The following is a 15,744-nucleotide window of genomic DNA, read 5'->3' as shown; positions in this document are numbered from 1 at the left end:
TACGGCCAGGAGCCAAGGAGATACAGTTACAGTCTAGCAGAACACTCGCAATAACTTGAGTTCTTAACTCCTCATGCCTGGCAGAAAGGCGCATCGCAGGATGGGATGAGACATTTTGACTGAGGAGTCGTTGTGGAGTGTTAAGAGCCAGGACCAGGGACTTCCCAGCAGAAGGATGAAGCAGGACCTCCCAGCGGATGCAGCTGCAGGTATCAGGGGATGTTCTCATCACAGGGGGGACTCTGCATTCACATTCTAAAGTGCAGTAGGGGGGACTAAGAAGGAGCGACTAAGCCTAGGAAGGGAAGGATGGAGAACTACTCTGTCTCACTGAAACCCTGCAAAGGAAAATAAAACCAAGACCTGTATGCGAGCACTAGCTCCTGGCACTGCATGCCGCTGTTTCGGAGCAATGCAGAAAAGCTTTCCTTCTGCTGCTGGGAAGACATTGCAATTGGCTCACGAATGTCCATGGGCAGCATGAAGGTTTGGCTTTGAAGACTTGCTTCTGCCTGGTTTGGGGGATTGACTGGCTGGGGGACACTGTTATAACCCACACCTCTACTTAGGATCGTGAGTGACGCATGGCACTGCCACACGTGGAGGCTAGAGTATGAGCCTGAAACACGAGCATGGGTGGCAAAAAAGGTGAGACCAAAAGGACCACTGAGAAGGGTGGCAATGCCAAGAAGGGCAAGGACAAGGGCAAAGGGGAGAAGAGCAATGACAAAGGGGGGAAGGGGAAGGAAGTGGCAAAGGGGAAAGGGAAGGATGAGAAGAAGGGGAAGGATGCCAAGAAGGGGAAGAAGGAGGTCCTCAGTGAGTCGGAGGAGGCCTCGGACTCTGAGCTAACGAAGAGCAATGCTGAGGAAGACAGTGATGAGGAGAATGAGATGGTGGAGGAGGAGGAGGAGGATGAAGATGAGGACAGTGAGGAAGACCCTAAGAAAAAGAAAGGGAAGGACAAAAAGGAGGCCTCCAAAGCCATGGCTGGTAAGAAGCAGGGGAAAGGGAAAAAGGTGCTTTCGGAAGAGGAGGAGGAAGAGGAGGAGGAGGAAGATTATTCTGCAAAGAAAAAGAAGAAGGACCTGCACCTCAAAGGTGCCTCCCACCTGGTGATGGGGCTGGCGGGCGATGATGCCAAGAAGAAGAAGGGGGCAAAGAAGGAGCACGCCAAGGCTCAGCTGAAAGGGGCTACCAAGGCTATGGCTGGTCTAGCTAGGAAGGAAGTGGCACCGCCCAAGTCCAAAATGAAGAAGAGCCTGAAGAGTGCATCCAAGCTCTTCATGGGCTTCAAGAGGCTAGGCCTGAAGCGCTCCAAGAAGGGCCAGTTCAAGAACACCTCCCGGTTTTTCTGGGGGCTGAATAAATACAGCACAAAGAAGAAGATAAAGAAGAAGAACAAGGCAGTGCTGAAATCCACCTCCAACCTCATGATGCGCTTCAAGAGTATAGGGAACAAGAAGAAAGAGGTCAGTGGCAACCCGAAAAAGCCCTCTTTCCTGCTGATACGGCTGGGACTGGGAGGCGAGAAACCTAAGGAGGAGGGTGGGTTCTTCAGCAGCCTCTTCCGCTGGAGGAGAATGAAAGAGAAATTCAAACCCCGGGCTCAGATCCTGAGCAAAGCTTCTGCTGCCACCAGCTGGCTGACAAGAAAGTTCCTGTCCAAACGGGCCAAGCTTACCTACAATGAGAGGTCCATGAATGAGGCCTGGCTGTCTAGGATTGGAGCTAAGAAACTCCCCTTCCCATCAGAGGACGAGATTCTGAGGCACCGAGCCAACATGAAAAGGTTCTCTGGAGCCAGGAGGCTCTATGGCCAAGGGGAAGAGGAATATGGCTACCAGCCAAATTTTGAACATGGCGGCCTTGTGAGGCAGCCCTCTGGGAGGTTCTCACAGCCCGGGCCAAGCGGGTATGAGGGCCCTGCAGTCCCACTGGACTATTACAACTGTTACCAGGATGACAGCAGCTTTTACGACCCGCAGGCCCCAGCTCAGTATGGCTACCCTGAGGACGAAAGCTACCTCCAGGCACCGACTGACTATGGAGACGGACACGACTTTCATAACAGAAGGGTATCTGATTACGAGGACTACCCTGGATATGATATGGAAGAAGAATACGGGCTTTACGAAGAGCCCATGGACTACTACGACGATCCGCTGCAAAACGAGTCTGACTACTATGACTATGAAGACCAGGATTATGAGTTACCTTCTGGCTATTCACCCTATGACTCCTATGACCAATATAGGAGCAATGTGGATTACTATGAAAAGCAAACAGGGCCATATGGCTCTTCTGAAGACAAATATGGTCCTTCTGGAGGGCCCTACAACCTGAGGGTAGATGAAATGGGCTATCTGTATGATTATTCCCCTCAGCATGAAATCAGTTACAGTGAATACGAATGGGACCCTCCAGCTCAGTTTTCCTATAACCCTTATGCGTATCCCTTGGATGATATAACGGAGATGGATGAGCCAGAGGAGTTGGCAGATGAGAATGGAGATTACCCCTTTATGCTCCCTAATTCTTCCTTCTTTGAGCAGCAGGGGATCGAGGAAATGTTGCCTTCTAAACTGTCGTTAAACAGGAAGTTCAGGCTCTTCCCCAGGCCTCAGGTGAAGCTGTTTGGCAGAGACAAACTTGATGTTCCCCTCCCTCCTTCTCCACATATTTCCCTTGCTGGCAAAGTGGATCAAGATGAGGATGACTACGGTGAATACGAGCCGCTGGCGTCTCCCTTCGCCCAGTTCAGCAATGGGGATCCCCAACCTTCAGTGACATACTGCCGTGTTGGCCAGGCTCATGGGAGCTGGCTTCCAAGACCTCACTCTCCAAAGTCAATGGGAAGCAGGTTTGACCCTGGTGACCAGCAAGGCAATGTCCAGGGGGCGCATTTGCAAAGCTTCTCTCCGCGAGGATGTGGGAGCCCCCTAGGGCAATTCTTACAGAAATCCCTCATGCAACCAAAACCCATTTTAAAACACCGTGGGAGCGAGGTAAAGGGCAGGCCCCCCCCACCCTCTCCAATAAGGAGGGCAACATCTTTGTCATTTGGTGAGAGCGGGCCTCTGAGGCCACCTTCCCCTCAGCCATCAATTAGACACAGCGACATGCCAAGTTCCACCTCTTCCCCGAAACTTAGCAGGCAGCGTAGGAGTCCAGAGAGACAGAGCTTTCATCACCCTTCTCCACAGCCCTCTGTAAGACATTTTGACATCCCCCAGGAGAAAGCACATGACCGGCATCCATTTATTGAGCCTTCCTATAAAAAGTTTGGCCACAAATTAGCAGGAATGGAGACTTTAGACTGGGCACCTCTCTTGCCTATGAGGAAATTCGATTACACAGCCAGGAACAACAACAACCCCCAAAGGCCTCCTTCCCCTCAACCTTCCCGGAGGAGCATCTCCTCCTCTCTACATCCTTTAAGAAGAGTAGGAAGCAGAAGCAGCCTGGAGCCCCTCAGGCCACCATCTCATTCTTCTGTGTGGCAGAGACCCCCTTCTCCAAAACCCAGTGTGAAAAGGCTCAACTTTAACCAGCCACAGCTGGATTTTCAAAAGCCAGAGACGAACATACCCTTTCTGCAGCGGTTCGGTAGCCACATGACTGGGAAGTCTCCACAGCTGCCCTCTTACCAGCTACCGATGAGACCCAGAAGTCCCCCTCCCTCACCACGATCCTCTTTGAGGATGAAGAGCCCACCTGCTGCTCCCCCTCCCTCTTTGAGGAGACCGCGGTCTCCAGTGGCCAGAGAAAATGTCTCCTCTCCCCCTCTGTCATGGAGACAAATCTCCTCCACAGCTGGGAGCACAGCACCTATAGATTCCACCTTTCAGCCCATGTCATCTCCTAGGCCAACAGCTCATAACCCATCCGTGAGTCAGAGGAGTTGGTCTCCACAGCCTGTGCTAAAGCATGTCAATAGCACAAGGGGTGAGCCACCTTCCAGCCTGCCGTCCCCACAGCCCACGCTCAAATCCAGCTCATCGAGGCTTCAGATGTTTGGCTCAAACCCCCAAGGCACCACCCCAGCTACGCTGCCTGGGAGCTTAGTCCCTCCAGGGCTCCATAATCCTGCCCCTGGGGAGCTGAAAGCACCCCCTTCACCTCACCCATCCCTGAGGCAGTTTGGGTCTCCTCCTGAAGCAAGGTCCCCTCGCTTTTCAGCCAGGGGTGCTGGGAGCAGACGGCCATCTTCCCCTCAGCTATCAAGAAGACTGAGTTGCTCGCCCGTGGAAATGCACAGGTGGCTCCCCCAGGCTTGGAACAGGAAGCCCGAGCCCCCAACTAAAGCAGTGAAGCCTTTAATGAGGAACTCGTTTCTGAAGCAGTTGGGCCGTCCAGCGGGAGCTCGGTCTCCCATCCCACCATGCCCAGTGCCATCCGTCAGAGGTGGGCCGCCTCCCCAGGGATTGGCGAGAACACCCTCCCCTCAGATGCTGACACACCAAGGAAGCCATCGTGTTACCATCAAAGACTCTCCTAACTTTCTACCTGGCAGGTCCTCATCCCCTATGGATGCTAATGGGCCAGGAGGGCAGCTGCCTGCACGGCCGCATTGGGGCCGGGCTTCTGGGAACGAAATGCCAGGTCAGCGAACTCCATCACCCAAGATGGCGGGAGGCGGAAGTGTGAGGAGCATTTCAAAGCTGCCTCCACCTCCCAGTCCTGCTCCTGGGATCCCTAAAGCATTTATCAAACGCATCGGTCAGCCTCTGGCTGGGATGATCCAGACCCCTTCCGCCAGGAGGCCTTCTCCTGCAGAAACCAGCAGCATGCTTGCGGACAAAGCAGGAGGTGGGAATGCATTCCTGAAACGGTTTGGACAGCCGGGGGCAGGTCAGATATCAGGACCCACGGCTCTCAAATTCTCAGTGAGAGAGGGCGGACATGTAGCCCAGGGACAATGCCCACCATCACCGACAGATCCTAGACACCCCCTTGGTAGGAGCCCTTCTCAGAAGCTGGCCTCCCCCGCTCCATCGCTAAAACATGCTACAATGCCAATGGGAGAAGCAAATAGGTCACGGTCACCTACCCCAAACTGGGGGTATAAGGTTCCGGGTGGGAACTTGTCTTATGCTGCCACCTGCAGCCCCCCCGCTGTGCTGAAAGGCAAAGCAAATCTGGGCCCTCAATCGCAAAGAACTGTGGCCTTCAAAGGCCCCCATCCTGTGACGGGAGCTGGCCCCTCCTTTGCCGGGTCCCCATCCTTGCAGGAAGCATGTAGCAGACCAGCAAAACTCCCCGCTGAGCTCTTTGAGAACGAGGACACGTCAGGAGAGGACGGTGCAGGGAGGTACGCCGTCGTCATGCCGCAGGTCCAGAGGCTGGGCTCCTTCAGAAGGATGTCCTGCATGCACAAGCAGCACTGGTCTAAGCAGCAGATGGTGAACGTCCGTGCGTCACCCAGCGGGTGGTCTTCTGAGAAACTGCTTCATAATCCTCCCACTGCGAGCCTGAACAGGTGCTCGGGCCGGCGAGGAGACAGCACTGCTGAGTACCTGACCCACAGATCCTCAGTGCAGAACCAGGGTGATGGGAGCCACTGGGAGCATGGGAACATGGGCAAGAAACTGCCCTGGCACAACCAGGTAATTCCAGGGATTTGGGCCATTTAGAGCAGACTCCAGGCCTGGGGCCAGTTTACATTGTGGTAAACCCACAGGGGTTAATCTGAATGTAGGACCGGATCCAAAGATCTGGATCCGAATGCTGTCAGGGGGCGTTGCATCAGGCCCTTACCCTGAAGAGTGAGCAACATTTGGCCCCTGGGGTAAGCAGGTACAGCTCTCTTAAAACTCTGGGCCAAATCTGCAGTGAGATGGGGGGTGTTGGAGAAACAAATTGGCCTAGTGTTGTGGAGAACACCCGGGTTTGAAGGGTTAAAACCAGACCTTGTCTATTAGAGTTAATGTGTAGCCCGTGGTTGTGCCCCTTCCCCCACCCTCCTCACAGCACAGAATGAGCATCAGGTGCTTCCAGCCAGCCAGCCGGCGGAACCCAGGAGTCCTGACTGCCAGCCGCCTGCTCTAACCACTAGAGCTGGCTCTCTTCTCTTCCACAAGGACTGGCCTCAGATGTGAAAATAAAAAAATGTTTTCTCCTCCATGCCAGCCGGTCCTGGCTCTGATGCTCCTCTCGCTTGCTCTGGGGTAAGGATGCCCAGTGGTGTCAGCAAGATGAGACTCACGCTGTTACATTCAGATCATACCGGTGGGAGCGTGGCTCTACCCACATGGCAGTTCTGAGCAGGAGAGAAGCTAAGGTGGCCAGCCTGTGTGCTCCCATGCAAACATCCCCTGCTTGGGCTGACTTACCCACTGACAGCCAACCCCCTCCCCCTGTCCCCCCGGGGAGACCACAGCTGGTGCCCCGAAGTTGGCTTTGGCTGGTTAAAAAATCTGGCCTGTTTGAAAGAGGTTCCCAAACAGTGGGATGCAGGAACCAGGTTGTGCCAGCTTAGGGAACTGGCACGTACGCTGGAAAGGGGAAACCAGCCCAGGCCAGACTGAGGTTTAATAAAGGCACCGAGCTATCCCTGGGCCCTGTCATTGTAAAGCTATGAGCCCCCCTTCTCCCCCCTCCATACTGGCACCGCAGCCAGGGTGACAGCTGTTACTTTTGGAGCTGTTTGACCTCTGTCATAGCAATGGAACAAAAGAGGTATATGTAAATGCAGAGACTTGATCTGTGGCAGGGAGCTGCATTGGAACAGAAGGAGCGTTTTAATTAGACAGGCCTCTCTTGGCACGCACTGGCCGGCAGAGCTCAACTGAGACCTACCCCAGTACATGACTGCCTTACCCTGGATGACGATTTGCTTACCTGCTTGCTGCCTACCCTGGCCGGAGCCCGCGAGGGGCTGGATGCTCTCCAGGTTAGGAGCTACAGTGATGATTGAAAAGCTCCAGGGTTTATTGTCTGCTCTTCCAAGCTGGTGACTCTTAGTTACCTGGGTTTTTTGTGAAGTAACAGACGCTCTGTGGCTCTTCTGTGCCTTCTGCTGACGCGGCGCGAGGCATTTAAAATCATGTTAGATGAAGCACAGGGAACGAGGTGATAGGGACCAATCCTGCCCTGGCTGGGGGGAGGTGAACCGGGGACCCAGTGGGTATCTCCCACCTCTGAATGTCACCCCAGGGATTGTAGCAGTCCCTCAGCTACCCTTTGCATTGTTCTTGAAAGCTAAATAGGTGCCAGTGTGACAATATAGGGGCTTGTGTATGTTGCCCAGCAGTTCAGAGCGTGCTCTGTAGTGGAACGTGGAGGTTACAGTACACTGGGGGAGCTGCTTTAGCACACTGAGGGACAGTGTGGTCTAGTGGGAAGGGCACTGCATGGATTCCCCATCCACATTGTCTGTTTAGATTGTGATCCTTTTATGTCAGAGACTGTTTCAAGCCCTGCTCTCGTCTCAGACCTATAGGTGCTACTGTAATGCAAATAATTAATGGTCATTTTCATTTTCTCTCTCTGTCTACATGGGAACACTCAGGAAAATAAATTCACACCTTGTGTTAATTCGGATTAAAAGTGGATTAGTCAAAGCACATTGAACCCGTGCATGAAGACTCTCATTCAGAATTAAAGTGGCCTTAATTTGGTTTAGCTTAATTCACAAGAGTGTCCACAAAGGGACTAATTGTGGTTTAATGAATTTGCTTTAAAAATTCATTTGAATTAGCTTTCCTGAATGTCCCCATGTAAACAAGTCCTCAGTCTAATATTCTGTGTGTGCGTGCAAGGGGATGAAGCTTGTAGAATAAATGAATCTTTGGGAGGGGGGTTGGTGGGCTGGTCCCACATGGCTGGTCCCAGCATGAAAGCCTGGATGAAGAGGGGAAAGACAAGGCTGGTATCATCAGTGGAACCAAGGGGAGGGGCAGGGCATGTGGTTAGAGATGCAGACCAGGGCAGAGCTGTGCAGCGTTTGGAAAGCAAGGCTGAGAGGTGTGAGCTGGACGTGGTAAGTGAGGGGGAGCCAGGGGAGTGATGCAGGGGGGAGCGGCATGGTCTGATCTCCAGACATCTCTCTGCTGAAGCCCCCGCCTCTAGACAGCCTCCTGCCCAAAGGGGTCGCTCCATAGCAGCTGTACCCCTGAACTGGACCCGTTCTGTTCTCCTTTATTGGAAAGTCACATCCATCGGGCAGCTGATTTTAGTCAGTGCCTCCATAGTTACAACTGGAACCCCCTGGTTAGTGTGTGATGCATGCCCCAGTTTGCAGAGATATGGCCCCGTGGCAGGCCCTGGCTCCAAGGGCTGGCTCTTTAGCTCAAGCTGTAGCTGCTCAGGCTTTTAGCTCTGGAGGTGCCTGGTTCGATTCCAGTCATGCTGGCCAAAATGGTGGCCATCACACACCCACACCCCAAAAGGGGTGAGGCGATAGGACCTGCTCCAGAGCCTCGTGTCCCAACCCCCACACGGTCATGGCCTTATCGGTGGCTGTACCAGGTGATGCCACCTGGTGGCTGCTGCAATGAAGGGACTTGGCAGCAAAGGATCGGGGTCAAACCACCCCCTTTGCAAAGTCCCTTCTGTAACCACCGGCTCCACTTGCACAAGCCTCATTGCTCCCTAGAGTTTCCTCTTCCTGATGGGAGAGGATTGAGCCAGCAGCAGTCACTATAGAGCAGTGGGGATCTTGTCCCCAGCACTGGCAGACGGACACGCCAGTTGGATCAGTTTGGGAGCCATAGCTTGGCTTGGGGTCCGACCCCGACGCTCTGTCTCGGGAGGCCCCTGAGCTGGCCGGAGTAGTTCTTGAGTAACGCTGCCCAGCTGCACCCTGCAATAACTGCTTGATCTGCATGTCTTAATTCCTGAGTGTAGATGCACTCCATCCGCAACCTGCCGTGCAGGAGCCCCCGAGAAGAGCCGAAGGCAGATGGCGTGGAGGACATGACCCAGCTGCAGTAAGTGACTGACCGGCATGCTCTGGTTGATCTAAAAGGAAAGCTAATCACCATGGGCTGGCTGGTGTCACTCAGCAGGGCACCATTGTGGGCTAGGGGCCTGGGAATCAGGAATCTGGGGTGTAGGCCCAGCTCTGCCACCGACCTGCTGTGTGACCTTGGGTGAGTCCCGTCATCTCAGTGTCCCCTCCTACCCTCTGTCTTAGCTGTTTGGGGCAGGGGCCATGTCTCACTTTGGTTATGTAGAGCGGCTAGCACAATGTGCTCCCCAGGCCCTACCATGGACCATGCCCACTGCTGTGAATAGCTCCTGCAGGTGCCCTCCTCCGACCCACTTTAAGATCTCACCAGCCTCGGCAATGGATTCCTGTAGTCTGACTCCAGCCTCGCTTTTTGGAGCTTTGACTGCGTGTGCCTGGGACGGGTGCCTTTGCTTTGCACGTTGGTGGCACTGAGCTGGCTGGGATTTCATCTGTGGAGCCGACAGGAGTGGATCTGTTGGCCATCAGCCTCATCCTCTTTATGAAAGTGCTATGCCTTGATCCCTGTTCTGTGCTGTGTGTTCCAGGGACCTCCAGGAGGGGGCAGTGCTGCACAACATCAAGACGAGGTTTGACCGGGAGTTAATCTACGTAAGTTCCTGGCAGCTGAAGTCGCACTCAGAGCTCATTGCAGGCCTCAGGGTCTCCAGGAGATTACCAGTGGAGGGTCCGGCCTGACACCGATATGCAGAATGTGCAGAATGTGTGTCTGGTGGGTCACTCACGGCACAGCGTGTCAGGACGCCTGGGTTCTAGTCTGCTTCAACCGCATCTCGCTTTGTGATTTTTGAGCAAGTGATAAACCAATCTGTGCCGCTGTTTCCCAGAGATGGACCTTCCCCCACTTTTGTAAAGTGCTTTGAGATCCTTTGGTCAATGGCATTAGGCATGACTGTCACTCAGCTTAGATACCTGCTGCTCATCTTCTGCCGAGCAGCGTAAAAACATAAGCAGCTCTTCCTCTGTGTGTCTCTTGCTGTTGCAGACCTATATAGGCAGCATCTTAGTGTCCGTGAACCCCTACAAAATGTACAACATCTATGGGACGGAGCAGGTGCTGCAGTATGAAGGAAGGGCGCTGGGAGAGAATCCCCCGTAAGTACCTCCCCCGCACGGAGCGCAGTGTGCTGTCTGTCTCCTCCTGGCATGTTACAGTCCCCTTCCGGCTGGTGTCTTAGCTGCACAGCCCGGCTGCTCGGGGTCCTTGCGCTCTCCTTGAGCTCAGATTGTCGTGGCCGGGGACCCGAGCCTGCAGAGCTTACTCCAGGGAGTAATCCTCTCTCACCCCAGTAGCCCCACTGCAATCCACCACCACTTGGGGCAGGGCTGAGCAGCTTAGGGGAGGTGCTGCAGAGGGCGCTCAGGCCCAGACGGTCGGTCTGATGATAAAGCAGCTGTCTTCTCTCTCAAGTGGAGATCCCAGCGCAGGTAACAGATCTTCCCTGCCCATGGGTAGCAAGCCTGAGGTTTGATCCTGCTGGGTGTCTTCAGACTTCCTTTGTGCCCGTGGGTGACCTAAGGCAAGGGAGCTGGCACAGCTCAGAGCATCAGAAGCCTCGCCCGGCTACCAGCCAGGGTGTTCGGCTGGTGGGAACCCCTCCTCTGCAGGGACTGTTTTACCCTTAACGCTCTGTGCATCTGGCTCTTTTGCAGACACCTTTTTGCTATTGCAAACATCGCCTATACCAAAATGATGGATGCCAAACACAACCAGTGTATTATCATCAGGTGAGAGCTTGTGGCCTGGCTGCGGAAAGGGAGCTCCCCTTTTGTTCCAAGAGGTGGCCCCTCTAGCTCCGGGTTGAGCCCACTCATGGCAGCTTGCCCAGTCACTGCCCATGCCACACCTGGCCTGCAGGTAGATCTGAGACGTCCTTCTGCAGGGCTGCGAAGCTGGCATCTTTATCATCATCGTCCTGGCAAATTCCAAAGGGATGTACATTGAGCGCTTCCCGGATCGATCTCTAGCTGGCATCTTTAACCAGCACCACAGTAGTAAAATCAATATAATGGTAAAACCGCCAAGCCTGGTCCAGGCCCTGCTGAAGCCAGTCGGAATTTGGCCTTTGATTTCAAAGGGAGCAGGGCCGAGCACAGCACCCATAGCACGTGTAGCTGCCGCTCGGTTCGGTAACCTCTCGGCCGGCTTCGGGTGATTGCGCGCTCAGCGACCTGCCTTACGTTCGCGTCTTCTCTTTCTAGTGGCGAAAGTGGTTCAGGCAAAACGGAAGCCACCAAGCTGGTCCTGCGTTACCTGGCAGCGGTCAATCAGAAACGCAATGTGATGCAGCAGGTACGGTCTCCTTTCCAGACGCCACGAGTTATGGTGCCGCTTGCTCCTGGATGGCTGCAGCTGCCACGTGTGCTGCCATGAGCCACCAAAGTGCCCTGAGAGCCGGTAGAATGGCGGGAGGTACTGGAGGTGAGTGGCAGCCTGGCAGGTGCATTTGACCAGGATGTACTGGCCTGCTCCGCCGCACGGCAGGTGCGTCCTCTCAGATGTCCCAGCCTGGCTGGCAGCTTGGTAAATGTGTCCCCATGGACAGAATCAGCACATTTTGCAACCCAGCAGGTGCAAGCATTCCCTCAGGAGGTACCTGGGGCATTCAGCATGAGTCAGTTAAAACTGAAAGCTGTTTGGAGCCTCTTCCCGTGATGGCTTTCAGGGCCTTATTCCCTGGAGCCATTCGCAGGCACTCATTTTTCCTTGGGACCCACTTGGGGTCTCTCGGCTCCCTCCAAAACCCTCCCTCCCTTGCTCTCCATGGCTAAACTCAGGGGTCTCTTGGGACACCAAGCTGTGCTCCTCCTGCCGGAGTAGGGGCCTTCCTCCCCATATCGCAGCACAGAAGTTCATTCTGCCTGGCAAAGAGAGCCTCAGACGGACCCTGTCTGAAAGCCAGAGAAGGGTCTGCCTTATAGGAAGCCTCATACAGCCCCTCTGCAGCAGCAGGAAGGGCAGATGTCGGTCCCATTCTAGGGAGGTAGGTCCCCTTCCCCAGATAAATCCTGGGTAAACGTACAGTTCTTTGCAGTAGAGTGTGGCTTATTGTCCTCTTCTCACGGCCGGTGTGTTGGTGACCCTGACCTGTTGTTGTTCCTATGCGTCCCTGCTGCACTACCATAGATAGAGGTACGGGGTGTGTGTGTGGGATGCAAAATTTCCTCTTACCTAACAGACTGATGCCGAAGTGGCCTGCTGTGTTATCTCTGCTGAGGCTAAATTCTGCGGCTCAGAACTCCCCTAGGAGTCACTGGGGTTTTTTTTGCCTGCAGCCTTGAGCCCTGTGTGTGCGTGCATGGTTTTGCAGTGACTATCTTTCCCTTCGCTCTCCTACTCTCCTTCTCCCCTCCTGCCCTCCTTCAGCCATCAGCAAGGGGGGGAGTTACAGCTTCCCTGGCGCTCAGCAGACAGGCTAGAAAACCTAAGAAAACCCTCTCGCATTAAAACCACCCCTCGCCCCCAGCCTCGTGTGGGAGCTGATGCAGAGCAGACAATGACTGTTGCATTTGTGGGCAGGTCACTGTATTCTACTCCTTAAACAGAAAAGGAACTAAAGGAAGCCAAACCCTGGTCTCTCTTCATTGTTCAGCCAAATGTTTAACTTGGAAGCACCATTTTCCTAAGACCACTTCTGGAGGAGAACAGAGGTTTTGCTGTATTCGCCAGTTCTCAGGCCCTGAATGCCAGGGATGGCTCGTGTCAGTCACAACTACTGATGGTGAAAAACATTTCCGAGCAGTGCTGGGTCCACCAATGGGCCAGAGGTGCCAATGCCCAAGGCATCATTTTTCTTTTTTAAAAAATGTAATTATTAATTTAAAATTATTCCCGTGGCATCTAAGAGCCCCATTGTGCCTGGTGCTGTAAACAGCAAAAAGATTTGTTGGGGAAAAGTCAACATGGTTTTTGTAAAGGGAAATCATGCCTCACCAATCTACTAGAACTCTTTGAGGGGGTCAACAAGCATGTGGACAAAGGGGATCCAGTGGATATAGTGTACTTAGGTTTTCAGAAAGCCTTTGACAAGGTCCCTCACCAAAGACTCTTAAGCAAAGTAAGCTGTCATGGGATGAGAATGAAGGTCTTCTCATAGATTGGTAACTGGTTAAAAGATAGGAAACAAAGGGTAGGAATAAATGGTCAGTTTTCAGAATGGAGAGAGGTAATAGTGGTGTCTCCCAAGGGTCTGTACTGGGACCAGTCCTATTCAACATGTTCATAAATGATCTGGAAAAAGGGGTAAACAGTGAGGTGGCAAAATTTGCAGATGATACAAAACTACTCAAGATAGTTAAGTCCCAAGCAGACTGCAAAGAGGTACAAAAGGATCTCACAAAACTGGGTGACTGGGCAACAAAATGGCAGATGAAATTTAATGTTGATAAATGCAAAGTAATGCACATTGGAAAACACAATCCCAACTATCCATATAAAATGATGGGGTCTAAATTATCTGTTACCACTCAAGAAAGAGCTCTTGGAGTCATTGTGATAGTTCTCTGAAAACATCCACTCAATGTGCAGCGGTTCAAAAAAGTGAACAGAGTGTTAGGAACCATTAGGAAAGGGATAGATAATAAGACAGAAAATATCATATTGCCTCTATATAAACCCATGGTACGCCCACATCTTGAATACTGCGTGCAGATGTGATCTCCTCATCTCAAAAAAGATATATTGGAATTGGAAAAGGTTCAGGGAAGGGCAACAAAAATGATTAGGGGTATGGAACGGCTGCCATATGAGGAGAGATTAATAAGACTGGGACTTTTCAGCTTGGAAAAGAGACAACCAAGGGGGGATATGAGAGAGGTCTATAAAATCATGACTGGTGTGGAGAAAGGGAAAAAGGAAGTGTTATTAACCCCTTCACATAAAACAAGAACCAGACGGTCACACAAGGAAATTAATAGGCGTCCAGTTTAAAAAAACAAAAGGAAGTACTTCACACGATGCACATTTGTCAACTGTGAAACTCGTTGCCAGGGGATGCTGTGAAGGCCAAAAGTATAAATGGGTTCAAAAAAGAATTAGATAATCTCATGGAGGATGGTTCCATCAATGGCTAGTAGCCAAGATGGTCAGAGACACAACCCCACGCTCTGGGTGTCCCTAAACTTCTGAGAGCTGGGACTGGGCGACAGGAGATGGATCACTCGACCGTTGCCCTGTTCTGTTCATTCCCTCTGGAGCACCTGGCACTGGCCACTGTCGGCAGACAGGATATTGGGCTAGCTGGACCACTGGTCTGACCCAGCGTGGCCCGTCTTATGTTCTTATACAAAGGATGGGGAAGGCTTTTATTTCCTGTCCCCAAGAGGAGCAGGCTGGAGATGGAGGCACCATTTTTATCCTTGGCCCAGGGCAGCCAGGAGGGTTAATCCGATGTGTCTAGAAAGCCTTTCGTTTCTGCACTCTGCCCATCACTGCAGCATCGTGGCGCCCCTGGTTGGACTGTCTCACCCTGACGGGCTCTTGGTGTTTTTTTGTCTGGCTGGGGCAGATCCTCGAAGCGACCCCCCTGCTGGAATCGTTCGGAAATGCCAAAACAGTGAGGAACGACAACTCCAGCAGGTTTGGGAAATTTGTGGAAATCTTTCTGGAGGAGTAAGTAACGATGAGCGTATGAGTGTCCCTCTAACACCCCACTCTGTGTGTCTGAAAGTGACCCCCAGCCCGAGGGAATTCCGCCCCACGGTCCTGCCTCTGGGCTGCTGACTTGAGGGGCCAATCGAACCCCTGGGAGGTGTTAGATCCTTGTGCTCCTCGACTGTGATTTAATGGTTCCATGCAAAGCGCGGGAACCATTCAGCTCCTCGGGCTGGGCGGTTGGCCATTCCAGCCGCAGGCAACTCTTTGTGGAAAGGAGTCTCCCCTGACAGATTGTAGTCTTGTCCCTCTTGCGTGTGGGGAGGGGTTGTTTGATTTTAAGGGTCTGCTTTTAAAAAAATCAGGTGTGTGCCATTGCACACCTAATTTGCACCGCCAGTTGTGTGACTGTGAGCACTGCCTAATAGATGTGTAACCGGCTGCACGCACACCCAATTGCTAGAGCTGCGTATGCAGTCGCGGTAACTATGTGCACAACTCAGGCCTCCGCTTCAAATACCAGGCCCTACAAATATTCCCCCTGTTGAGCTCCCCCTGTCCCAACTGACATGGCCTTGTAGCAGGGCTGCCATTCCTCCAGTCTCTGGATACATCTCAGTCTCTCATCCAGATACATGAATCCGGGGGGGGAGGGGTGAAGGGCTTCCATGGGGGCTGGGATATAGGACATGGGAGCACCAGCTCCCCAGCAGAAGGCCGGGGCTTCCTCAGTTCATGGCACACACAGAGAAACTAGATAAAAATTTAACTGCTCTTGCTGGAAGGTTGCAACGCAACAAGAGTTTATTTCTTAGAATTCAGAACAATAACACACTGTAACCAAAACCAGAGAGTGACAAAGCAGGCTGCTCCCTAAAACAAAGAAGCACAAGTAACCCCACCTTGCTCTTAGGCTGGCTGCCTGCAGATTGCCTGCTGCTCCCAGCCACTTCACAACACAGCCCTCCAGCATGCAAGCAGGACCAGGAACTGCTTTCCCCCTTCCACTCCCCTTCCCACTCTTAAAGTGATAGCTTGCAGGTCCAAGCCCGGTCCTCAATACACCACACTCAGCAACTCAAATCCTCCACCCTTCTCGTTGTTCCTCTTGCTTAGCCTGGGAATTGGGCAGCTATCGTGGTTTTCTGACTGCCCATCCATCCACACGGACTTCAGT

General features: G+C 52.9%; 1 protein-coding gene across 1 annotated transcript in view; it reads left to right on the top strand.

Moving 5' to 3' along the window:
• Window positions 1-893: 893 nt before the first annotated feature.
• MYO15A (myosin XVA) overlaps window positions 894-15,744 on the top strand; it is an 84,309-nt gene continuing 69,458 nt past the window's right edge. The window contains exons 1-9 of the mRNA XM_037911812.2: window positions 894-993; window positions 1,102-3,446; window positions 5,235-5,609; window positions 8,851-8,933; window positions 9,502-9,565; window positions 9,960-10,069; window positions 10,628-10,702; window positions 11,177-11,267; window positions 14,482-14,585. Of these exons, the coding sequence (XP_037767740.1) occupies window positions 894-993; window positions 1,102-3,446; window positions 5,235-5,609; window positions 8,851-8,933; window positions 9,502-9,565; window positions 9,960-10,069; window positions 10,628-10,702; window positions 11,177-11,267; window positions 14,482-14,585 (3,347 nt within the window). The remainder of the gene's footprint in view (window positions 994-1,101; window positions 3,447-5,234; window positions 5,610-8,850; window positions 8,934-9,501; window positions 9,566-9,959; window positions 10,070-10,627; window positions 10,703-11,176; window positions 11,268-14,481; window positions 14,586-15,744) is intronic.

The sequence above is a fragment of the Chelonia mydas genome, chromosome 10 (genome assembly GCF_015237465.2).
Source record: "Chelonia mydas isolate rCheMyd1 chromosome 10, rCheMyd1.pri.v2, whole genome shotgun sequence".
Lineage (NCBI taxonomy): Eukaryota > Metazoa > Chordata > Testudines > Cheloniidae > Chelonia > Chelonia mydas.
This window is presented reverse-complemented; position numbering and strand designations above follow the sequence as displayed.